The sequence below is a fragment of the Puma concolor genome, chromosome C1 (genome assembly GCF_028749965.1).
Source record: "Puma concolor isolate L17-30 chromosome C1, mPumCon1.1.hap2, whole genome shotgun sequence".
NCBI classification, from domain to species: Eukaryota; Metazoa; Chordata; class Mammalia; order Carnivora; family Felidae; genus Puma; species Puma concolor.
Window position 1 is genome coordinate 105,887,240 of NC_141674.1, and position 23,896 is coordinate 105,911,135.

The 23,896-nt window shown below is 46.3% G+C and overlaps 1 protein-coding gene and 1 long non-coding RNA gene across 4 annotated transcripts; one reads left to right on the forward strand and one right to left on the reverse strand.

Moving 5' to 3' along the window:
* The first annotated feature begins 102 nt into the window (after nt 1-102).
* Nucleotides 103-23,430, forward strand: LOC112872250 (uncharacterized). 3 transcript variants are annotated; one of them, XR_015255100.1, is made up of 5 exons: nt 103-1,490; nt 14,997-15,094; nt 15,235-15,345; nt 19,996-20,219; nt 22,797-23,430. XR_015255100.1 is itself a non-coding variant. In XM_086718124.1 (4 exons), the coding sequence occupies exons 2-4, from the start codon at nt 15,013-15,015 to the stop codon at nt 22,934-22,936; spliced, it is 333 nt and encodes a 110-aa protein (XP_086574250.1). In that variant the 5' UTR covers nt 103-1,490; nt 14,871-15,012; the 3' UTR covers nt 22,937-23,430. The 3 variants fall into 3 exon arrangements, 2 of the variants coding, with proteins under 2 accessions (XP_086574250.1, XP_086574251.1); XM_086718124.1 differs by lacking the exon at nt 19,996-20,219 and having other exon boundaries at nt 14,871-15,094; XM_086718125.1 differs by lacking the exon at nt 19,996-20,219.
* Nucleotides 4,821-22,414, reverse strand: LOC147578348 (uncharacterized). The gene is made up of 4 exons (XR_015255101.1): nt 22,277-22,414; nt 19,318-19,491; nt 17,462-17,571; nt 4,821-5,045 (listed from the first exon to the last, which is right to left on the reverse strand). It is a non-coding gene; the product is annotated as an uncharacterized LOC147578348 (long non-coding RNA).
* Nucleotides 23,431-23,896: the final 466 nt, after the last annotated feature.

Genomic DNA, 23,896 nt, shown 5'->3' on the forward strand with positions numbered 1-23,896 from the left:
AAACACACCCTTCTAAGCCTGGTAGGATTTTCTTCAGTGACTGGCCCCAGAGGCCCACTGTCCTCTGAGCAGAACCATTCCACAGGCTATGATGGTACCATAACTCAACAGCTTAACTTCACTATTTGTCATCTTGAATTTATTAACATATTTGAACAACAGTGTCACCTTGTTAGCTAGCTATCATCATTTAAAGGCAAAAGATATGGTTTCATGTCTTGGGTAAGCCCCCAAAGTGCCATAACCCAGCCCTACATTTTAAAATCTTCACTCTTGGAGTCCATACTTTGATTCATTCCATATCCATTTACTGAACGCCTACCGATGTACACTATGCTAGACGTGGGGGATACACATCCAGAAAACACTGCCCCTTCCATCAAGTTGCTCATAACCCAAGAGCCTAACAGGTGTGTTAAGTTGTGTTGCAGGGGGCTGCCAGATAGCCTGGTCCGAGGTGGGAGTAGGTTTGAGGGCTGTATGTATATACTGGGGAAAGCCTCTGTGCGGGGGAGGTCGGAGTAGTAGTATAAGGTGCAGGGGGCAGGTAAGTCTCAGGCAGGACAGCTCAGGCAGAGAAGCACTAAGGCTGAGAGGGCCTGAGGCTTTGGTGGTCTCCCTTCCAGATGTGGCTGGAATGATAAGCAGGAGGTCATCACAAATGTCTCCTCCGCAAGGGTTTAAAAGTGCATCTTGGCACCTCTGCCCACGAGGGCACTGGCGGTTTCAAGCAGGGTTCAGATCTGCCTTTTGCAGCGTCTGGTAGGCAGCCAGCCTGGCAGGAACCCGGAAGTCCAGTTAGGAGAGTATCATGCCCACGCCTGAGGGGAGGGGCAGGACTCTTCAGGCCTCGGAGGCTGCCCCCAAGAAACAGGAGCTGGAAGAATCAGAAAGAAGACTCGTGTCTCGTGGGGACAAGTCTCCAGAAAGCGGGACTTCCCTGGTCCCAGTTATGACTGTGGGGGTGAGGCAAGGACCGCCGTCCTGCCCCAACTAGGAACAAGCTGAACCCCAGCAGCTCCCAAACAGACACCTGCCTCTCGGTTCTCCCCAGCCTCTTATTTATTTACGTTGCCGGATGGCTGTTTCTAACGAAGCAGCGTCTTGGCAGCTCCCTCGCCTGTCCTTCAGCACCACGCTCAACCAGCGAGAGAGGTCCGCGCCTCGTCCCACTCCTGCGCGGGCAACTGGGGCCTAGGGCTTGGGTCACGTGTTCAAAGAACGTCTCCGCGCCTGCGCGAGCGGCCGGCGGATGTCCAGAGATCCTCCCGAAAGCCGCTGGGACCCGGGGCCTGAGCCAGGCAAGGCCGGGCCCAGTCCTCCGATCACCCCGTCCGCGCGTGGCTCCGCCTAGGTTGGGATCAGGAAGGGGGCGGGTCCGCCGGCAGGGACGTCTCCAAAGGGCTGTGTCCCTTCGTGAGCTTCCCGGAGGTGCTTTACGGCTGCGTTTGCAAAGCGCAGCGCCAAGTACTGGAGGGCGAGTCAGAAAGGTAGGATCGCCCTCCCCACCCCTACAAGGTTACAGTCTACAGCGTGGACAGGGAGGGAACCGGGAACGCGATAGTAAGCCGCGGTAATGAAAGACCATCAGGCGCTAAATAGATTGCAGGCTTCGTGAGCTGAGAGTTAAAAGAAGTAATTCTCTCTGGGGATCAGGGTAGGTGGTTGTGGATTGAGCTCAGAAGCATGGATAGGATTGATGTTAGTTACCAAGAAAAAGGGAAAGTGTTCACATTTACGGCACTTAGTTATATAGATAAACTATTAAAGTATAATTTGTTAAGCTCAGGGCAGTGGATAAAGGAGCCAGAGCCCCTAACTACGTGTTGGCGCCGTTGAAGGCTTCAAGAAGGAATTCAAGCTTGGGTAGGATTTTGCAGGAAGAGAAGGGGAGAGTGTACAAAGCACTGGATGTATGCAGAGTTCCGCTGAAGTAAACAGAGTGTCCGTTTTGTGTCAGGTAGAGTATTCTTAGGTGGTGAGACTAAGTATTCTGGCCATAAAGAAGACCAAAGCACTGCCCTCAAGGATTTTTATCTCTATGGAGACTTGAATATTTAATGATTAGATGTATTCTCGGGATTCTCTGGGAGTCTCCTAGCTTTCAGGGAGGTCTTCGCGGAGGCAGCAATAAAGCAGAAAGTGTGATTGGTATATTTGAAGAGCCAGTAAGTAGTAAAAATGATGTGGGTGGGTAACTGGGCAGGGAGGTTGTAAATTTAAGGGTAGTCATACTTTCTGGCAGATCTTGAAGGACTATGGAAGTCATGCCAATCTGGGTATAAGCAACTGTAAAATACTGCAAAAGAAAAGTGATGTGAACAGACTTTTTAAAAAGATAAATTAGATGGACAGATGAATAGATAAGCTGGAGAAAGGATAGCGATGGGGACCAGTTCAGAGGTTGAAATTGTAGCTCATTAATATCAGTCAAATGAGAAATTTTGAGATCCAGAGCTTTAATGGTACAGGGAGAGGACATCTGTTAGAGATATTTAAAAGATGAGAGTGAAAGAACCTGCCTGCTACCAGAGATACCCTAAATTTGAGATTTGGGTAACTGTAAGGTAAGATGTACAGGAGGAGGAGGAGCAGGGTTTCCAGGAGGAGGACGATGAGTTCAGTTTTGGGGTCTTCAGTGGTTGGTGTCGTTAGTGAAAGAATCTTTAGAAGGTAGATGTTAGGGGCACCTGGGTGGCTCAGTCGGTTGAGCATCAGACTCTTGATTTCTGCTCAGGTCATGATCTCACTATCGTGAGATCGAGCCCTGAGTCAGGCTCTGCATGGAGCCTGCTTGAGATTCTCTTTCTCTCGCCCTCTGCCCTTCCCATGCGCATGCGTGCACAACTCTGTCTCTCTAAAATGACTGATTGACTGACTGACTGAATGAATGAATGAATGAATAAATAAATAAATAAATAAATATGTAAATAAATAACATTTTTAAAAAGAAGGAAGATATTAAAAGCTGCATTCTAGAGGCACCTGGCTGGGTCAGTCAGAAGAGCCTGTGACTCTTGATCTCTCGGTTGTGAGTTCAAGTCCCACATTGGGTGTAGAGATTATAAATAAGTAAGCAACCTTTTTTTTTTTTTACAAGGCCTAATTCTAGGGAATTGAGTATGAATGGGAGGTGAAGAGGGGGAGGCAGCATGTGCAGCCTGCTTTTTGAATGTGCTTCTGTCCTCTAGACCAGTAGCCTACAAGACATGACACTTGGAAGTCTCTTAGATCCCACACATTCAGCTTATTCAATGTGGGAAGATATAAAAAAGAAAATGTAGCAGTAAGTGTGTTGTAGAACCTATATGGTAGCTATATGGGTGTTCACTATACAGTCTGTCAACTTTTCTGCAGTTTTGAAGTTTTTCATAAAATATTGGGAAAGATAAGCGACCATCTCTACCCTCCAACTCTTCCTACCCCAGTGGGCCCCATCTCAGTAAACAGAACCACCATCTATTCAGTTGTTTAGGCAAGAGACCTGGGAATCACTTTCCTTCTCCCTTCTATTCCAGGCAGTCACCAAATCTCCTAAATAGCTCTTAAATCTGTCAACAGTGCGGGTGCCTGGGTGGCTCAGTCGGTTAAGCTTCTGACTTCAGCTCAGGTCATGGTCTTGCAGTCTGTGAGTTCGAGCCCTGCATAGGGCCCTGTGCTGACAGTTCAGAGCCTGGAGCCTGCTTCAGATTCTGTGTCTCCCTCTCTCTCTGCCCCTTCCCTGCTCATGCTCTGTCTGTCTCAAAAATGAATAAATGTTGGGGCGCCTGGGTGGCTCAGTCGGTTAAGCGTCCGACTTCAGCTCAGGTCATGATCTCGCGGTCCGTGAGTTCGAGCCCCGTGTCGGGCTCTGGGCTGATGGCCCAGAGCCTGGAGCCTGCTTCCGATTCTGTGTCTCCCTCTCTCTCTGCCCCTCCCCCGTTCATGCTCTGTTTCTCTCTCTCTGTCTCAAAAATAAATAAACGTTAAAAAAAAAAATAAAAAAAAAATGAATAAATGTTAAGAAAAAAAAAAAAAGTTTAAATCCATCAACAATGGAGTTGTACCTTATACCAAATTTAGGTTCTAAAAGCAGTACATAAGGCAAAAGTTACATAGTGAAAATAACCTTTGGAAATCCCTTAAATCATTCAGAAGATACAGTGGCCGTATTCTTATGTGCACAACTCTGTACACAAAATGTATATATAAGTATACATGTACATAGTAAGGTACAGTATGTGATAAGGGTATATAATATAACATTAAGGTATTTTTAACTTCATAAAAAAAGGGAGATTGGGGCACTTTGGTAGCTCACTTGGTTGAGCACCGACTTTGGCCTAGGTCATGAGCTCAGTTTTGAGCCCCACCGCGGATTCTGTGCTGACAGCTCAGAGCCTAGAGCCTGGAGCCCGCTTCAGATTCTGTCCCCCCACCTCTCTCTGCCCCTCCCCCTCTCATGCTTTGTCTCTGTCTCTCAAAAATAAAATGTATAAAAAATTATTTTAAAAGTCCCCTTTTATTCCTACTTTGCTAAGAGTTTTGTTTTGGTTTGTTTTTAAAAATTGTTAAAGTAATTTCTAGCCCCAATATGGGGCTCGAACTCAACCCTGAGATCAAGAGTTGGACACTCTACCAACTGAGCCAGCCAGGCACACTCACTAAGAGTTTTGTATCATAAATATATGTCAAATTGTATTAAATATTTTCCCTGCAGCTATGGGGAGGATGCATGATTTTTCTTGTTTGGTTTGTTAATATGGTAAATTCATTAATTGATTTTTTTTAAGTTAAACTTAGCTTGTATTACTAAAATAATAATAAACACAACTTGGACATGATGTGTCATTCGTTTTTATATATTGCTGGATTCAACTTCCTACTGTATGTTTTAGAATTTTTGTATCATTTTCCATGAATGGGATTTACCTGTGTTTATCTTCCTCATACTGCCTTTATCAGTTTTTAGTAACAAGATGACATATTTCGTGGTTTTTATGAGGTGGTTGGTTAGATGCAGCCACAGAAGAGACAGAACGGGGGTAGGGGGGATCTCACAGGTCCTAGAAACAGGAGACACAAAGCCATTTTTGTAGATTAAAAAAAAAACAAACAAAAAAACCCAAAACTTTCACATTGGAAAGACACCAAAGTCAGGAGGCAGAAGGGATGTGAGAAGGTTTAGGCTACAGACTTTATTGGGGTTTCTGGGGAAAAGGAAGGCAGGGAAGGGTTTAGAACTGACTAGTTGGAATAATTTTGGCCAGCTTTGGATTAAAGGGCTGGTCCCTAGCTGCCTGGCACCTAGCCCTGGGATGATTAAGGCAGAGGAGTATTGCCTCCTGGAGTGAAAAGGGCAGGACAGAGGAGGGACAGCTCTGGATGATGCTCTCAGCTGGGCCATCTCTTAAGAATTGTCTCTCAGGGCGCCTGGGTGGTCAGTGGGTTAAGCATCTGACTCTTGATTTCAGCTCAGGTCACGGTCGGACTCTGTGCTGACAGCATAGGGCCTCCTTGGGATTCTCTGTCTCCCTCTCTTTCTGGCTCTCCCCTGCTCACGCTCTCTCTTTCAAAAATAAACATTAAAGAGAAGAAGAAGAATTGTCTCTCCCAAGCCGGAAAAAATTCTTCTAGAATGTCAAAACATAGTAATATATAGAAAGTTATACGTTATTTAAACTGGTGCATTATCTAGTTGAATCCATGGAACAGGTGAGCTCAGGGTCCTCCTATTCCATCTTCCCTTTCTTCAAAAGTTTTAAAAATATATTTTATATTTTATACAAAAATTAATATTAATTTTTTATAAATATTAAATGTAAAAACATATTTACAATATATTGTATTAGGCTCAAAATAAGTTGGCGAAAGTAATTACTACTTTTCTCTGAAAGGGTTTGCACAATACCGACCTCATTGTCTTCTGTAAATATTTGATAGTTTGATAGAAGTTGCTGAGGAAGCCATGTGGGATGGGGAAAATTTTAAAATGGTGTGTAAATTCATTTAAGTTACAGGTCTTTTCAGAATTCCTATTTTTTCCTTGGGTATTTTATGAACTGTCTTTTTCCCCCTCGGGGATGTATCCATTCCATAAAAATTTTCCAGTGCTTTAGTGTCAAGTTCCTAATATCCTCTTGGTTTCTTCTGAAGGTCTGCAGGGACTATAGTAATGCCCTGTTTTTCATTTTCATTCCTTACAGGGTTCATTTGTGTCTTCTCTCTCTCTCTCTCTTTCTCTCTCTCTCCCTTTGTTTTCTTTTTCATTTGACCAAAGGTTGATCAGTTTCATTAGTCTTCTCATAGTACCAGCTTATTTTATTTTTATTCTATTGTGTGTAATGTATGCTTTCAATTATCTTTATTATTCCCTTATTTCTAATTTCATCAAGTTTAACTTGCTGGTTTTTCTACTTTTTGATGCATCTAAGTTCATTAATTTTCAAATTTTCTTCTTTTCTGATTTAACTATGTAAGGCTATAAATTTCCATCAATAGCTTGTAACCCACAACCTTTGATATGTAATATTTTTTAATTCTTTATTTCAGGCTTTGTAATTTAATTCTGATTTCTTCTTTGATTCATGAGTTATTTAGAAGCATATTATTTTATTTCCAAACATCTGGGGTTTTTTAGCTGTCCTTTTGTTTCTGATGTCTAACATAATTGTGTCGTGCCTAACAAATGAACTCTGGATGATTTTAACCCTTTGGATTTGTTGAAACTCGCTTTATGGCTTAGTATATGGTCACTTATAAATACTTTGTGTGTGTTTGAAAAGAATGTGTATTTTTGCAGTTTTTCAGATATAGTATTCTATATATTTGTTTGGTACATATAGTTAATAATATTATTCAAATCTTCTAAATCTTTACTGATTTTCTTATCTATTGAAAGAGTATGTGAAAATCTCTACTATGATCAGGTATTTGTTTACTTTAGTTTTTGCTTTAAATACATTGAGATCATGTTATTGGGTACAAAAAAATTAGAATTATTATATATTCCTGGTAAATTGAACCCTTGAACTTTTTGTTTCTTAAACCATTGAACCTTTTTATAATTATGAAGTATCTTTATCTTTAGTAAAGAGCATAACAGTTGGATCTAAAAAAAAAAAAGTCCTGGGACACCTGGGTGGCTCAGTTGGTTGAGCATCTGACTTCAGCTCAGGTCATGATCTTACCATTCATGAGTTTGAGCCCTATATCAGGCTCTGTGCTGACAGCTTAGAGCCTGGAACCTGTTTTGGATTCTGTGTCTCCCTCCCTCTCTGCCCCTCCCCTGCTCACACAGTCTCTCTCCATTTCTTTCTTTCTTTCTTTCTTTCTTTCTTTCTTTCTTTCTTTCTTTCTTTCTTTCTTTCTTTCTTTCTTTCTTTCTTCCTTCCTTCCTTCCTTCCTTCCTTCCTTCCTTCCTTCCTTCCTTCCTTCCTTCCTTCCTTTCTTCCTTTTCTTCCTTTTCTTTCTCTCTCTCTCTTTCCTCACTGGGATGTAATTCGCTTACCATATAACTCACTCATTTAAAGTATACAGCTAGGAGTGCCTGACTGGCTCAGTTGGTAGAACATGCAGCTCTTGATCTCAGGATTCTGAGTGCGAGCCCCACATTGAATGTAAAATAAAAAAAAGTAAAATAAATAAATAAATAAATAAAGTATACAATTAAATGGGTTTTTTAATTTTTTTAAATGTTTTTATTATTTTTAAAGGAGAGAGAGAGACAGAGCATGAGTGGGGGAGGGGCAGAGAGCGAGGGAGACACAGAATCCGAAGCAGGCTCCAGGCTCTGAGCTGTCAGCACAGAGCCCGACGCAGGGCTCGAACTCACAAACTGTGAGATCGTGACCTGAGCCAAAGTCGGATACTTAACCAACTGAGCCACCCAGGCGTCCCTAAGTGGGTTTTTAGTATATTCACAAAAGTTGTGCAACCATTGCCACAAATTTTAGAACATTTTTATCATCCCAGAAACAGACCCTTTATCATTTAGATGTCACCTTCATTCCCCGTATCTACCCCCCAGCCCCTGCCTGTCACCCCTCAGTGACCATTAATCTACTTTCTGTCCTTATAGATCTTTTCCTATTCTGTCAATTCCACGTAAAAGGAATCATTCAATGTGTCGCCTTTTATGTCTACCTCCTTTTACTTAGCGTATTTTCTAAAATTTTTTTTTCTTCAACGTTTATTTATTTTTGGGACAGAGAGAGACAGAGCATGAATGGGGGAGGGGCAGAGAGAGAGGGAGACACAGAATCGGAAACAGGCTCCAGGCTCTGAGCTATCAGCCCAGAGCCTGACGCGGGGCTCGAACTTACGGACCGCGAGATCGTGACCTGGCTGAAGTCGGACGCTTAACCAACTGCGCCACCCAGGCACCCCTACTTAGCGTATTTTCAAAGTCCATCCATATTGTAGCATATATCAGCACTTCGTTCCTTTTTATGGCTGAATAGTACTCCGTTGTGTGGGTATAACACATTTTATCCATTCATTGGCTAATGGACGTTTCAGTTCCATTTTTTTTCTATTATTCTACCATGAATATTCATGTACAAGTTTTTATGAGAACAAATGTTATCATTTCTCTTGGGTCATACCTAGGGGCAGAATTTTGGGGTCATAGAGTGATCCTATGTTTAACCTTTGAGGAACTACCAAATTGTTTTCCAAAGTGACTGTACTGTTTTACATTCCCAGCAGCAGTATGTGAGGTTCCAGATTTCCACATCCTCATCAACCTCGCTATTAACTGTCTTTTCTTATTTTAGCATTCTGGTGGGTGTGAGATGAAGTACTTTTCATTGTAGTTTTGATTTGCATTTCCCTACTGGCTAATGATGGATGTTGAGCATCTTTCTAAGTGTTTATTCGCCATTTATATGTCTTCTTTGTTTGTTGTTTTAATTATTTTAATGTTTATTTATTTTGAGAGAGAGAGCACTAGCAGGGGAGGGGCAGAGAGAGGGAGAGAAAAAAATCCCAAGCAGGCTCCTTGCTGCCAGCGTGGAGCCCGATGCAGTGCTTGGTCTCACTACCATGAGATCATGACCTGAGCTGAAATCAAGACTCAGATGCTCAACCCACTGAGCCACCCAGGGGCCCCTGTGTGTCTTCTTTGGATTAATGTCTATTCAAATCCTTTGCCCATTACTTAACTGGTTATTTGTCTTTTTACTACTGAATTGTAAGAGTTCTTTATATATTCTCATTAAAAGTCCTTTATCATATATATGATTTGCAAACATTTTCTCCTACTCTGTAGATTGTCTTTTCACTTATTTGTTTTAAGTAAACTCTACCCCCAATGTGGGGCTTGAACTCATGACCCCAAGATCAAGAGTTGCATGTTCTACTAACTGAGCCAGCCAGGTGCCCTTGCGTTTTCACTTTCTTGATGGTATCCTTCGAAGCACAAAAGTTTTAAATTTCATACAGTCTAATCTATTTTTTCTTTAGTTGTTTATGCTTTTGGTGTTATATCTAGAAAACCATTGCCTAACCTGAGGTCACAAAGATTTATTCCTGTGATTGTTTTCTTCTAAGAATTTTATATTTTTAGGTCTTTGTCCCATTTAGAGCTGATTTTTATATATCACATGAGGTAGGGGTCCACTTTTATTTATTTGTATGTGGATATACAATTGTCCCAGAATTGTTTATTGAAAAGACTTTTGTCCCTATTGAATTTTTGGCACCATGTTGAAAATCAATTGACCATAAATGTGAAGTTTTATTCTGGACTCTGAATTCTATTCCACTGACCTGTCTGTTTACCCTTATGCCATTACCACACTGTCTTGATTCCTGTAGCTTTGGAGTAAGCTTTGAAATCAAGAAGTGTGGGTCCTTTGAATGTTGTGGCTTTTAATTTTTTTAAATGTTTATTTATTTTTGTAAGAGAGAGAGCAAGCAGGGGAGGGGCAGAGAGAGAGGGTGAGAGAGAGAGAATCCAAAGCGGGCTTCACGCCCAACACAGGGCTCTAACTCACAGACCATGAGATCATAACCTGAGCTGAAGTTGAATGCTTAATCTACTGAGCCACCAAGGCACCCCTGTTGTGACCTTTAAAGGTAATTTGTCTGTTTTATTCTGACCACTTTTACTATTTTCTCCTTGTCTTTGGTTTTCTGCAGTTTCACTAATGTGTAAGGCAGTGAATTTTGTATTTATCCTGCTTAGGATTTGTTGGATTCTTAAATGTATGATTTAATGTGTTTCATCAACTCTGGAAATTTTTGAGCCATTGTTTCATCAATTATTGCCTATGTCCATTCTTTCCTTTCCTTTCGGACTCTGCTTAGACCTTTTCATTGTGATATCATGTCTCTTACCCGCCCCTCTGCATTTCCTTTCTTTTTTTCCCATTATGCATCATTCTTGGTATTTCCTTCTGACCTGTATTCCAGTTAATTAATTTTTCCTTTACTATTTCTAATCTGCTGGTAAAATTCTTTCAGTTCTTAATTTTGGTTATTGTAGTTTTAAGTTCCAGAATTTACATTGTTCCCCCTGTTTAACATTTGTAATATCATTTTTTAAAGTTTCTATTTCCCAGCCAAATTTTCCATTCTTGGATTTTATTGTTTTGTAATCTGTGCTGATCATTTCAATATCTGGAGACCCTATGAGTCTACTACTATGACCTGTTGTACCTACTGTTCTTATTCATGCTGTCTGATGTCCTTGGGTTATCTTTGTGTACTGGACATTGTTTTTGAAAGTTATTTATAGAAATACCTTGAGGCTCAAGATAATAGTGTCTTTCTCTAAAAAGAACTTATTATTTACCAGCTCTTGAGGGCACTAGCAATCCAGAACCACCTGACTTTGAAATGTTCACCCTAGCCCCTCCATGCAGCCACAATTGCAGTTCAGCCTTTTCCAGAGCAAAGCCCCAGGGCATAAGCAACCTTCAGAAGAGACTTCACGTCTCCACTTTCCCCTCTTCAGTATCTCAGCATCACAATTCAGCAATTCCTCAAATCTTGTTACTTCTCTGATGCTTTTTTTTTTTAAGTTTATTTATTTTGAGAGAGAGAGAGAGAGAGAGAGAGAGAGAGAGAGAGAGAGAGAGTGTGTGTGTGCACGCGCAAGCAGGGGAGAGGCAGAGAGAAGGAGAGAGAATCCCAAGCAGTCTCTGCATTGTTAGCCCGGAGCCCAATGCAGGTCTGAACTCACGAACCATGAGATCATGACCTGAGCTGAAACCAAGAGTCGACACTTAACCGACCGAGCCACCTAGACACCCCACTGATGCTTTTAAGATGACTTTTTAAAAGTTTAAGTTTTATTGGTATGAAGGTTAATTTTATTTGAATTATCTAGGTGTCCATATCCAGAATTGGTAAACCCTTTAATCCTCATTTGAGGAGTCTGATAAGCAGCAATATCTTCAGAGAAGGTAGGATCCTCACTGTGCTACGGGATCGATCCTGGTTGGACTGAGTCATGGTAACCCCCTTTTTTCTATGCCTGAGGTGGGCATATGACCCACTTTTGGGGGGGAAAAAAGAGAAAAACTCCTGGGAATTTGTGGGTGAATTCTTGTGCCCTTCTGAAAGAGAGCTGCTGGGGAACCAGAACCCTTTCTCTTCTTTGTGCTTCGGAATGATGTTGTGTAAGTCACGCTTGAATCTATGGCAACCCTTTTATGACTGAGGGAAAAGCTAAGAAATTTGTAGGGATATCAGCGATATTGATATTGATATTGTTGAGCTATCTAAAAGCCCTGAAACTCTTTGCTTCTAGACCTTCTTCTTCTTCTTTTTCTTCTTCTTTTTTTTTTTTTTTTGATAAAGTGCTCTGATTTCTTTTCTTTTTTTTTTTTTTTTAATGTTTATTTTTGAGAGAGGGAGAGAGTGAGCATGGAGGGCAGAGAGAGAGGTGGGAAGACACAGAATCTAAACCAGGCTCAAGGCTCTGAGCTGTCAGCACAGAGCCCAATGTGGGGCTTGAGCCCACGGACCATGAGATCATGACCTGAGTCAAAGTCGGACACTTAATTGACTTGAGCCACCCAGGCGCCCCTTTGCTAGACTTCTTAAGGAAATAATAAACATCCTTATGGTTTCACTGTCGGTTAGATTTTCTGTTGTGTGCAGCCCAAAGCATTCCAAACTGACATATCATCCTTCAGGACTCCGCTTGAAAGGCCACCACTTCAGGGAGGCCTTCCTGAAATCCCCACATCAACACATTTAGTGTCCCTCATCATATTTGTAATTATTTGTGGAATGATAGTCTTTTTCTCTGGGCTGTAAAGTTCGTGGGAATAGAGACCACAGTCGGGTCCTAGAGCCCAGCCCAATGCCAGGCATGGTAGCCTCTAAATAAATAATTATCCAAAAAATAAAGGGTCAAGAGCCCAAGTACATGGAGAAACTGGATAAAAATCCTGGAGGCTATGAATTAAAATTTGTGCAATTATGTTTCTAACACATGAAAACTTTTAAAGCTCAAAGAATCATTACAGAAGGGTTGGAGTGGCCATCGTGAGAAAGGGTGTGAGTGTTTATCTGGTACAAGTAAAAGCTGCCAAGTAGTGTTAAAGACCCAGCTGGGATTAGACCCCATAAATGTGCATTGGCATAAATCGGCAGAATTATGAGATTTCTTCCAGCAGTGTTCAGCTGACTAGATGTGTGAGAGAAGTGGGTAATTAAATTGATCCAAAGATGGGGATTCTCAGGATGGACTGCTTTTTGTTCTGTTCACTAGTGAAGTAAATAAAAGTAGCTATGGAATTTTATGTATTTACTTTTTTATTTTTTAAGTTTATTTATTTTGAGAGAGAGAGAGAGAGTGTGAGCACAAGTGGGGGAGGGGCAGAGAGGAGCAACAGAATCGCAAGCAGGCTCTGCGCCCACTGGCGCCCTTGGAATTTCATTTTTTAATTTTTATGTTTGTTTATTTTATTTTGAGAGGGAGAAAGAGTGTGTGCACGCATGTGTGTGAGTAGGGGAGGGGCAGAGGAAGAAGGAGAAAGAGAGACAATCCCAATGCCGGTCTCAGTCTCACCAAGGTGAGATCGTGACCTGAGCCCAAATGAAGAGTGATTAACCGACTGAGCCACCCAGGCGCCCCCGACTTTTCACTCTCTCAATAAAGTAAATCTCTTAAAATTCAAAGCCATGCCCTTTTGTTCCAGACTGGAGAATATCCCCCCGGCTGAAACACTCACCCCAGAAGTCTTTCCCATCACCCACTTGCCCTGGAAAGGCTTGAGGAGGAGGGGGATCTGTGAATTTCTTAAGGGGTGTGAGTGTGTGTGCATGCACACATTTTCCTGGGGCGAGTGTTAAAGAGGTCTGTGATCGAGAAAGGCAAGAACCACTGATGTGGAGTTGGCTCCTAGGCACGGACCACTGTGTGGATCAGGGCTTGAGTGGTGAGTAGTCCCAGCCCTTGCTTATTGAAGAGAGGCCGTGTGGTACAGTGGTGGGCGTGCAGAGTCCAAAGTCAGAGGCATGGGCTATGCCACGCAACTCCTTGGTTTTCTCCTCCATAAAGTGGAAACGATAATCACAGTTCCTTACCTCAGAGGGCTGGAACAAAGATTAAATGAGTTAGTACAGGGGCACCTGGGTGCCTCAGTCAGTTAAGCTTCCAACTCTGGATTTCAGCTCAGGGTATTATCCCATGGTTCATGAGTTCGATCCCCACATCGGGTTCTGCACTGGCAGGTGCAGAGCCTACTTGGGATTCTCTCTTTCTCTGTCCCTCCCCCCCTTTCAAAATAAATAAACTTAAAACAATTTTTTTAAAGGGGCACCTCGGTGGCTCAGTCAGTTAAGCGCCTGGCTTTGGCTCAGGTCATGATCTCACAGTACGTGAGTTCAAGCCCCATGTCAGGCTCTGTGCTGACAGTGCAGAGCCTGAAACCTGATTCAGATTCTGTGTTTCCCTCTCTCTCTGCCCTCCCCTGCTCACACTCTGTCTCTCTCTCTCAAAAATAAATAAACATTAAAAAAAAACTTAAAAATTTTTTAAAATAAATGAGTTAAATGCAAATACTTAGCACCATGCCTGGTATTTAGTGAAAGCTGACTTTTATTATAGCTGATTGATGATGATGCATTGGGACACACATCCGAGGACAAAGACCTTGAATCAGGAGGCAGCGTTTGAGGGTACACAGCTGCTGCTGATTTGTGCAAAGCACGCAATGTAAGCATTCTCTCCCCTCTGACACTGTGTGACTCAGGGCAAACTCCTCAGCTGCTCTGTGCCTCAGGTATCTCACCTGTAATATGGAGATAATAATAGTAACTGCCTCATGGGCTTGTTGCCGGGGTTCTCTGCAGGCTTAGAGCAGTGACTCCAATTCAGTAAGTGCTTGGTTGTTTGTCTGATTTTTTAGGTAGGCTCCATGCCCAACGTGGGGCTTGAACTCATGACCCTGAGATTAAGAGTCACATGTGCTACGACTGGGCTAGCCAGGCGCCCCACTGCTGGCATTATTATTATCACTGTCTAGGTACATTCAGCCTCCTTATTCTGATAAGAGAGGCCCTTTCCAGGTGTTTCCCAAAGCCTTCCCTCATGCTGAAACCTTCACAGCTCACAGCACCTTCATGCACACCATGTCTGCCTCACAGAGGCTGTACACAGTGAAGAATTAAGACTCAAAGGAAGTGACTAGCCTAAGGTCTCTCCACCTGCCCCCTGCCTCATCGTATTCCCTTCCAAGAGTGTCCCCCCTGTCTCTCCCCAGTTTCCATCTGTAGCAATCCCACTCCTGAAACCCCACACCTTTCATAAAGCCTTCTCAACTCAGAATCCCTGCGTTGAACCCAACACACGACTCGTGGGTGCGTGTGCCTCACCGCCAGGCCTTCTTGCCCCTCTCACTGCACCTCTCTCCATTCTTTGCACCGCGAAGGCTCTCGCCAGAGAGCTGCAGGATGGAGGAGATCAAAGACTTGACGGTTCTACTGGCCCGGGATGTTCCATGTTCAAGGGAAGGAGGGAGGAGTCCCCAAAACACTGATCTGCACTGAACACACAGACAATGGCCAGACCATATGGAAAAACAGACCTCGGACATCCACAGCCTGCAGAAACCCGGCCAGGAAATCACCTCCTCAAATACAGTAAACCACCCAGGTAATCCATAGGTCCCGTTTGTAACAAGTCAGACTATGTCTAGGAACAATTCAGAAAGCTAACCACTAACTTCTGGAATAGTTGGCTCAAAATGGCCAGAACTGACAACTTCCCTAACTTTTGTCCACTGTGCAACTTAGGACCAGCCAGAGAGTCAAATATGCACCCCCAACCAGTCATACAGGATGCCTGGCTTATAGTCACCTGCCTTCCAGCTTCCGCACGCCAACAGCCTCCAGAGAAGGCACCAGGTACCTGAATCTTTCCCATTTCTTTGCTATAAATAAAGCTTTACCACCCCTCCACCTACCCTGGAGTCTCTTTTAAAATGCAAGTGACCATGGCTGACTGACTTCCCTTGCTGTAGCAAGCCCTTGAATCAATAGCCTTTGCTTTTCTCACTTGTTCAGGCTTCGTTTATTGGCCCAGGAATGGCAGCTCAGGGAGCGAGGCGAGGACCGGCCTCATCAGTACCCTTGGTCCCACTGGGGTGGAGCTCAGAGCCCTCAGATGACAGAGTTGCTGGCTGGTCCGCTGGAAACACTGATCAGACCTTTGGACTCAGCTGAGCCAGGGCTGGAGATGCCAAATTGACTCAGATTAAATCCCCCGGGCATAAAATCACAAAAGAGTTTTTGTTAGATGCTGATTGGGAAGGAGGGGCCCCAGAGATCTGGGAAAAGGGTAGGACATCTGGGAATAGAGAAATGAGGGAGAGGCAGGAACTTTGCCTAGAGCGGGAGCCAGGGATGGCCTGGAGCTACTTTGATGGGATGGAGAGTTGAGTCACGATTCATATCTGATCTCCAAGATTCTTTAGTCAATGCAGAGACATTTACTGAGTGCCCCCTTCTGGGCACTAGAGGTGGGACACGCAAGGCCTCTGACTTCCCGGAGCTCGTGTCCTGGTGGCAGGGGCGGTAGATGGCTACAGAAGTCAGACAGCTTCAGAAGAGTAAGCGCACTGAGGAAAATGAAATGGGATGGTGCCCTCGAGAAGGGGTGCCGAGAGCGGGGTACACACGAGAGTGGCTGGGGAGGGACACCAGAAGGAACCAGCACTGCAGCCAACAGGGGAAATGGTTTTCCTAGCAGAGGGAGCAGCTTAAGCAAAGACCCTGAGGTGAGACCTGGGTGTGACAGAAAGGTCGGTGTGGCCAGAGCTGTGTGGGCAGAGGGCGATCGTGGCTGGAGGGGACCAGGAGGGATGTTCAGGGACACCACGAGTAGAGGGCCTCCCAAGCCATTCTAAGAGTTTAGATTTTATTTGGGCCTCAGTATAATGGAGTTTTTGAAAGAAGGCACTGAACGGCTTGCTTGCTTAAGCTGCTCCATCAAGGCCTTAGAAGCTCTCCTTTGTTGAAATCTTGTCAAATCCTGGCAGGCAGGGGAAGTGTGTATGTGGGGTAACAGTGTTAAGGAGAGAAAATGTGGATCAGACCCAGACACGTCACAACCAGAATTCCTTGCTGAGTAGGATCAAAAGGGCCACAAGAGTGTGTTATAATCCCCTGAAATTGCACACTAATTTGTGTGTGTGTGTGTATATACCCTATTTCAGTGAGTTTTTTCAGACTCTCAGAGGAATCTCTGCCACCAGAAAAAGCCAGAAAGGGAGAATATTAACTTCTATGCTAGCATACCCATGCACCATCCCAGTAAGGACACAGATATTGCCCCGAGGAGGGGAAGGGGGGGCGGGGCAGGACAGGGAACTTTCCACTGTGTACCATGTGCTTTACCTATTTTTAAAAGTCCACTTCAGTGTAAAGGACTGAAGCTGGAGAGGAATGGATGGGTGGGGAAGAAGGTGCCAAAGCCTTGGTGTGGCCAGGGAGGGGCAGCAACACATATCTGCTGGTCCTAACTTGACGGCCCCACCCCTAGCCTGTGCTCACATGCCTTGCACTGGAGAACCCCGCCCAGAGAGGCCGCACTGGCCCTGAGCCTGCCCAGGGCTCAGCTGCCCAGGGGGCACCAGCCTCACTGCCCCAGGAGAGGGACAGGAACAGATGCCCTCTGCTCAGGTCACCAAACTCTGCTCAGGTCACTGTCCTCTGCCCATGTCCCAGGCCCCTCTGGTCCCCAAACCTTCATAGAGAGAAGCCCGAGCCTCCCGAACACCCTGCTGACCCCACCAGGAGCTCCTGGCTCCGATCTGAACCTGCTTCTTTTCCCAGCCTCTTGGTTGGTCATTTTGCTTTGAGTCAAGTCCCCCTTGCTCTGCTTTCGTGTGGTGCCGTGCCCAGCCCCAGCCTGGCAGATGGGAGCTGAGATGGGGGTGTTTTCTCTAATTCTCTCCAACATCTCGGCTTGGATTTGCTTCGCCTCCCCAAAAATAGGTCTGGCCCAGCCTTCAGGACCCACCTGTTCTCAGCGATCAGCCAGTGGGCAGGGACCAGCCTCCCTGGGGTGTTCAGTTCTTTGGTGATTCAGGGCCACGGGTCAGAGAGCAGTCAGCTGCTGATGACATTTCCCTGCCAGGATGCAGAGCAGGTGAGGGCCTCCTGGTCCACCCTTGGAGAAGGGACCAAGGAGGTTCTATGCAAGTCAGTTAAACCACAGAGCAGACCTTGCAACACCTTCCTCCTGAGGCCTCGGGACCAGACGGGGGTATGCAGGCAGACACCTACACTTGCATAGCCAAACAATTCTACGGCCCATTCTTCTAACTCTAGAATAAGTGCATAATAACACCAACCGATATTTGTGGGGACTTACTGTGGCCAGGCGCTATTCAGTTAAAGACTTTATGTGTATCACCTCATTACGGGGTGCCTGGGGGCTCAGTCAGTTAAACGTCTGACTTCGGCTCAGGTCATGATCTCGCAGTTCACGAGTTCAAGCCCTGCATCAGGCTCTGTGCTGACAGCCCAGAGCCTGGAGCCTGCTTTGGATTCTGTGCCTCCCTCTCTATCTCTGTCCCTCCCTTGCTAGAATTCTGTCTCTCTCTCTCTCAAAAATAAATAAAAACATTAAAAAAAAAAAAAAAAACCCTAGGCAGTGGCATAGGGATGTCCCCTTTGCACACAGGGAGCTGGGATGTGAACCCGGGCAGGCTGGGAATACTGTGCCTGTAGCGCTCATGAATGAAAACGAAGGGATTTGCAGAAGGGCCCCACAACCTTGCACAAATGGGATCCGATCTGTGGCCCAGTCACCAGAGGACAAAAGCATGGGTCCTGACTGTTCCACACACTGAGTGTGCAATGCAGCTCATTCCAGCCTGGAGTAAGAGTCCCTGGATCCCCCACCACTCTGCACTCCAAGAACCTGTGGCCCAGGGCAGCTCAAGACCTCCTGGACCCTTTCTTTTGTAACATAAGGAGACAGCCTACACTGCTTCACCCCTCCCAGTGCCAAAAGGCCACTTGTCACTTAGGGTGACTGTACTTAAGCCCCCACTTAACACCCCCCCCCCCCCCGCAGGGAATCCAGGCTGAGCCCACCACGCCTTCTCCCTGCCCCTGCCCTAAGTGCTGGGCAAGAAGGTGGGAGACCCCAGTCCCGGCTCCCGCTCGGTGGAATGTTTGGCACCTCCTGCCTCGTTTTTCTCATCTGATGCATGGCTGGAATGTCCTCCAGTGCACCCCCACTTTACAAGGTTTGGGGGAAGATCAGATGAGAGGGTGAATCTGAAGACCCTATAGGGACTGGGAGGCCCTGGGCCTGGTGAAGAGTTTGGGCCCGTGGTGTGTCTCTGAACCCCCACGTGCTGGTGTCTCCCCACCTCTGGAGCGGGACGGGATCTGCAGGGAGAGGACGGTGGCTGGTACTGGGCCTAACTGCCCCTCCATCACCTGACTGTCCAGCTGCCCCCTATGGCATCAGACCCTGCCCAGGGGTGAAGGAACAGGGACGGGAGGAGAGCGGCCAGCCACAGCCGGAGCAGGAAAGCTGGGGAGCCAGGCTGGAGTCCCATATGGAACAGGAGGCCGCTGAGTAGGGACCACCACACTTCCCAGCCCTGGGAAGGGCAGGGGTCACTGGAGAGCCCAGGAAATCCCATCGGGAATAGTGGCGCACCTGTGTGTTTGCCAGAGGTGACCTGGGCCCGTGGCCACAGGCGCTGGGTCACCTCCTGCTGCAGCAAAGCCTCAGTCTGGTTCTGACTTTTGGTCCTCAGTGTGTTCTGTCTCCCCTATTGTTCTGGGGCACCTGCTGGACTTGTGCACCCCTTCTTTCCCCCAAGAGTTTTTCGGCTACTCTTGGGGCTTGCTCACCCTGTATGGCAAATATTTCCTTCCTGGTTTATGTCTCCAGCTCTTCTGGGCTTATAATGGCTCAGTGGACATTTCTGCCTAGAAATGTCTGGATTTTGCTGAAGTTTCCCCTCAGCATACACCACACACAAGAGGTGACTGAGATTTTTATCACGCAGTCCTCAACGCCAGGTCCTGCAGGGGAAACCAAGAAGTATGAGGCAAAGCCCCTGCCCTGGGCAATTCATAATCTAGTTTTTTGGGGTTTTTAAAATAATCTAGTTATTCAAAAGTGAGGGGTGCCTGGGTGGCTCAGTTGGTTAAGCATCCAACTTCGCCTCAGGTCATGATCTCAGGGTTCGTGAGTTTGAGCCCCGCGTCGGGCTCTGTGCTGACAGCTCAGAGCCTGGAGCCTGCTTCGGATTCTGTCTCCCTCTCTCTCTGCCCCTCCCCCACTCAGGCTCTGTTTCTGTCTCTAAAAAATGAATAAACCTTAAAAAAATTTTTTTTAATAAAGGACTAGGCAAAATGCCTCTAAAGTTCCACACTGTTCTAGGGCGAGGAGAGAAAGGCTTAAAGAGGACTCTAGGATTTTGAACAACAGGTGAGAAGTCAGGAGAGGAAGCAGGTTCGGGGAGAAGACTTCATTCAGTTTTAAGTAAACTGAGTGGACCTCATCACGACCCTTCCTTCCCCCAGGTTCCAGGTGCCACTGCCACAGACTGACCTGGTGTGTCCCCGCCAGCTCCTCCGCCACGTCCCTCCTCTGGGCGTGTGACCCTGGCTGCGGCAAGGTCAGAGCAAGAAAGACGGACTGACCTTTGCTCCAGGATATTTGTCAGCTTCTCTCAGTGAATAAACAGCTTTGCCGTCACCAACACAGTCTTTCTGGAAACTCAGCTGGCGCTGCTGAGTGCCCAAAGGTGAGGGTGGGATCCCTGAAATTGACAATTGAGTTTCCATCGCCCTAGGGTCAGGAAAGCTTGAAACAAATTATTGAGAAAGAAATTGAAATGTGGTTCCTTCAGACCTGTGTTCCAGCACCCAGATTAGGACCCGGTTCACAGGCAAACCTCCCCATGAGTGGTTTAGATGAGGGGCCTCATGCCCGGGCGTGCACCCATCACCCATGGAGCTCAGGAACGAGATCACCCAGACTGGGGACCCGGCACCTGTAATTTAATAATCCCCACGGGTGATTGGCAGGCACACCTGAGTGACAGGCCCCCTTGGCCTGGAGAGGACTGCCATGGCCAGAGGGTTGGGCCAGGGAGAGACATGGACAGAGATGGTCCTGGGACACCAGGAGTTCCCTCAGAGAGACTGAGCTGGGGCTTGGCAGGTGGATGTTCCGAGCACAGAGGGGAGGGAGGGCGGAGGGCCTTCTAGCACAGGCCCTGGCTGAGGGGCTCAGCCTGTTTGGGGTGGGGGTGAAGTTGGAGAGGCCAGCTGTGGCCACAGGGCAAGGCTCTGAATGCCAAGCTCAGAGCCAGGTAGATACTGACGCTGCCAGGAGCAGGGAAGGCTGTGAGCAGAGAAGGGAGACCCTCTCCAGTACCGGTGGGCCCTTGTTTGTGCATTCAGGGCTTTTGAGGCCCCTGAATGAGCCAAGGCCTGTGGTCAGAGGGCAAGCCCACACTTCCTCCTGCCTCAGCTCGCCTTTCCTTCACATCATGCCCCATCTCTTCTATTTCTGACTTCAAGTCCTTGGCATGTACGAAATTCTTGCCTCTCCTTTGGCAGCCCTGCCTGCCTCTCGGGCCACGGTATTGAATTTGTACCCTTATTCTTACCCTTTTATGTCTGCCTTTCTTAGGCCTTCAGCACAGTCTGTCCAGATTAATTTGACACCAAACTGGCTTTCTCCAGAAAGGTAGGGAAAGTTCTAGGCACAAGAGTGAGATTCATGTGGGGAGAATTACCGTGGCCCCTTCTTTAAGGCAGTTAGAGTCCTGTGTGTCCAGTAACAACCCATGAAGAAAGAAGCTATATTCTTGACGCGCAGGTAGTAGAAATGACTTGCTCACATTCTGGCCCAGAGACTCTGGCTCTGCTCTGTAACAGCGAAAGTGACACCTTCCTCAAACCGTGACTAGGACCCACATTACTTCCAGAACCTGCTCTCTCTGTATACCTCTGCTCTGGTGGGAAAATTCTTTTTTTTTTTTTTTTTAATTTTTAAAATGTTTTTATTTATTTTTGAGAGACAGAGAGAGAGCACAAGTGGGAGAAGAGCAGAGAGAGAGGGAGACACAGAATCCAAAGCAGGCTCCAGGCTCTGAGCTGTCAGCACAGAGCCCGACACGGGGCTTGAACCCACAAGGCATAAGATCATGACCAGAGCCAAAGTCGGACACTTAACTGACTGAGCCACCCAGGCGCCCCATCTGATGGGAAAATTCTTAACTTACTTGTACAATTAGGTGAGGGGTTGGAAATTGGGCCCATTTATCACATGGACCTTTATTCTCTCGTAGAAGCCTCTTTGGGCTGAGAAGATATGTGTCTGTCACCCTCCTTACTTGGGAAAATGCACTGTGTCCTGCTCTGAATTCACATCTGTAGTTGATCTTGGAACTGGTCACAGTACTATGTGTGGCCAGTACATGAAGTGCACTCCCAGACCCAAGACCGAAACAATAGGTTGCTGTGTTTTCTCAGAGTGCTTGGAGTCCTCGAGCCTCATCCCCGCTACCACTAGCCAGTGCTTGCCCTTCTTTCTGTGACCTGGCCCATCTTCCCAAGGCACCTTTCCCATCAGCTCCTGCTGAACCTAAGCCAGTCCACAGCACCACACACTGTGGTCCCAGAGCCCCAGGGCGACAAGGAGTCCGCCAAGCTGGGAAGACACCACAGAACTCAGTCCTGGTGGCACACGTCTGGTGCCAGATTTCTTAGTAAGAAAATCAGCTTCTGCCCAGACAGCAACATAACTTTTTCCCCCAATCCCTGGCACAGAGGCCGGGCCACGATCGCCAACCTGCCGTGAGAACACAGGAATATGTCCACTCTGTCACCGGCAAGTCCTGGCAGAGTCTTGCTGTGTTCTGAGACAGCACCCTCAGTGGAGAACTCCGGGCATCATGTCGAGGCAGCTTGAAGTCTTCACTGGAGCCAGAGTCTTTTTTTTTTTTTTTTTTTTTTTTTTTTAATTTTTTTTTTTCAACGTTTATTTATTTTTGGGACAGAGAGAGACAGAGCATGAACGGGGGAGGGGCAGAGAGAGAGGGAGACACAGAATCGGAAACAGGCTCCAGGCTCTGAGCCATCAGCCCAGAGCCTGACGCGGGGCTCGAACTCACGGACCGCAAGATCGTGACCTGGCTGAAGTCGGAGGCTCAACCGACTGCGCCACCCAGGCGCCCCCAGGGTCTTGATCTATGTGGCCCATCAACTAAAAAAAAAAGTTTGAACAGCATCATTAACCTAACATGACTTACTTTTCCATAAGACTCTAAGCTTTCACATGCATGCTGTCATTTTTATTTTGGTTTTCACAGTGGCCTGTGAAGTAGGTAAGCTGGATACTGTCGTTAGTCGACGTTCAGAGGTGACAGAGCAGCAGCTTAGCGTGTCTAAGGCCACACGACCCCCAAATGGCAGAACCGGGACTGGAGTCTGGATCAGCGCCGTCCCCTGACGGTTAACCTCTTCAGGACCCAGTGCCAAGTCTCCCCAGCTTGCAGCAGCAGCGACCGCACGGACCACCATGGGCTCCCAGGCCCCGCTAGCTGCAAGGGCACACAGACACTGATGAATGTTCTCGAAGATCCTAAAGACAAGGCTGAGCGGAAGCTTGCATCAGAGGGATAGGTCCTGGCCAATTGTTCCCCATCCCTGGTGACAGGTACCATCTTATTAAATCTGTAAATCGGTTGTGCTGAGACTATAACAGAGGATATCGTCTGAGGAACCTTCCAATTTAGCAGACAATGAGTATCCGCAAACATTTTGGGGGCCTGATCCAGAAACTCTAGCTTATGGCCATGTCTTCCAAACACATATGGAAGAAAATACGCACATGGGTCCAAACCACTTAACACAGTTGTCAAAGGACTGATGATATTGTAAACTTAATGGCTGCCAAGGTTATGTCCAATCAATTCATTCAGTTCCATAAAGATTTATCGAGCACTTCCTGTTTGCGGAATGCTAATGACCAGACAGATACATGACTCAGGGAGGTACTGAGGCAGTCTCAAGATCTGCCTGAGAGGTACTCTTAGATTGAAATATGGAAATCAAATCAAGAAAAATTCAGACTTTGGGAGTTTCTGACCAAATGTAATGACTCTAGAGCAGTGACTAGGAAACTAGAGCATCCCATCCGTGTCTTGGTCCTCGTTTACCAAACGGGTCACATTCTGTTTCTGCATCATTTCATCACCCCAGAGCCAGGTGAGCCATGATAGGACAAGACAACCACCAGAAAGTGCTGGAATGTGTCCAGAGCTGAGGCAGTGCTCACCATTTCTCCTTCATGGACTCATCCCACAAGCATTTATTAAATGCCTACTATGTGCAAGGCGAGGTGGTGAATACAAAGGTAGATGTGGCCGAGTGATCCCCACCCTCCAGGTTCCTTGTAGGAAACAGATCA

Excerpts from the sequence above, each read along its gene's own strand:
- LOC112872250 (XM_086718124.1), top strand. The coding sequence starts at position 15,013 with ATGGAAAAACAGACCTCGGACATCCACAGCCTGCAGAAACCCGGCCAG. Across the intron at positions 15,095-15,234 it reads AAATACAGTAAACCACCCAG|GACCAGCCAGAGAGTCAAAT; the intron begins GTAATCCATAGG and ends TGTGCAACTTAG. Across the intron at positions 15,346-22,796 it reads GCCTCCAGAGAAGGCACCAG|TGGCCTGTGAAGTAGGTAAG; the intron begins GTACCTGAATCT and ends TGGTTTTCACAG.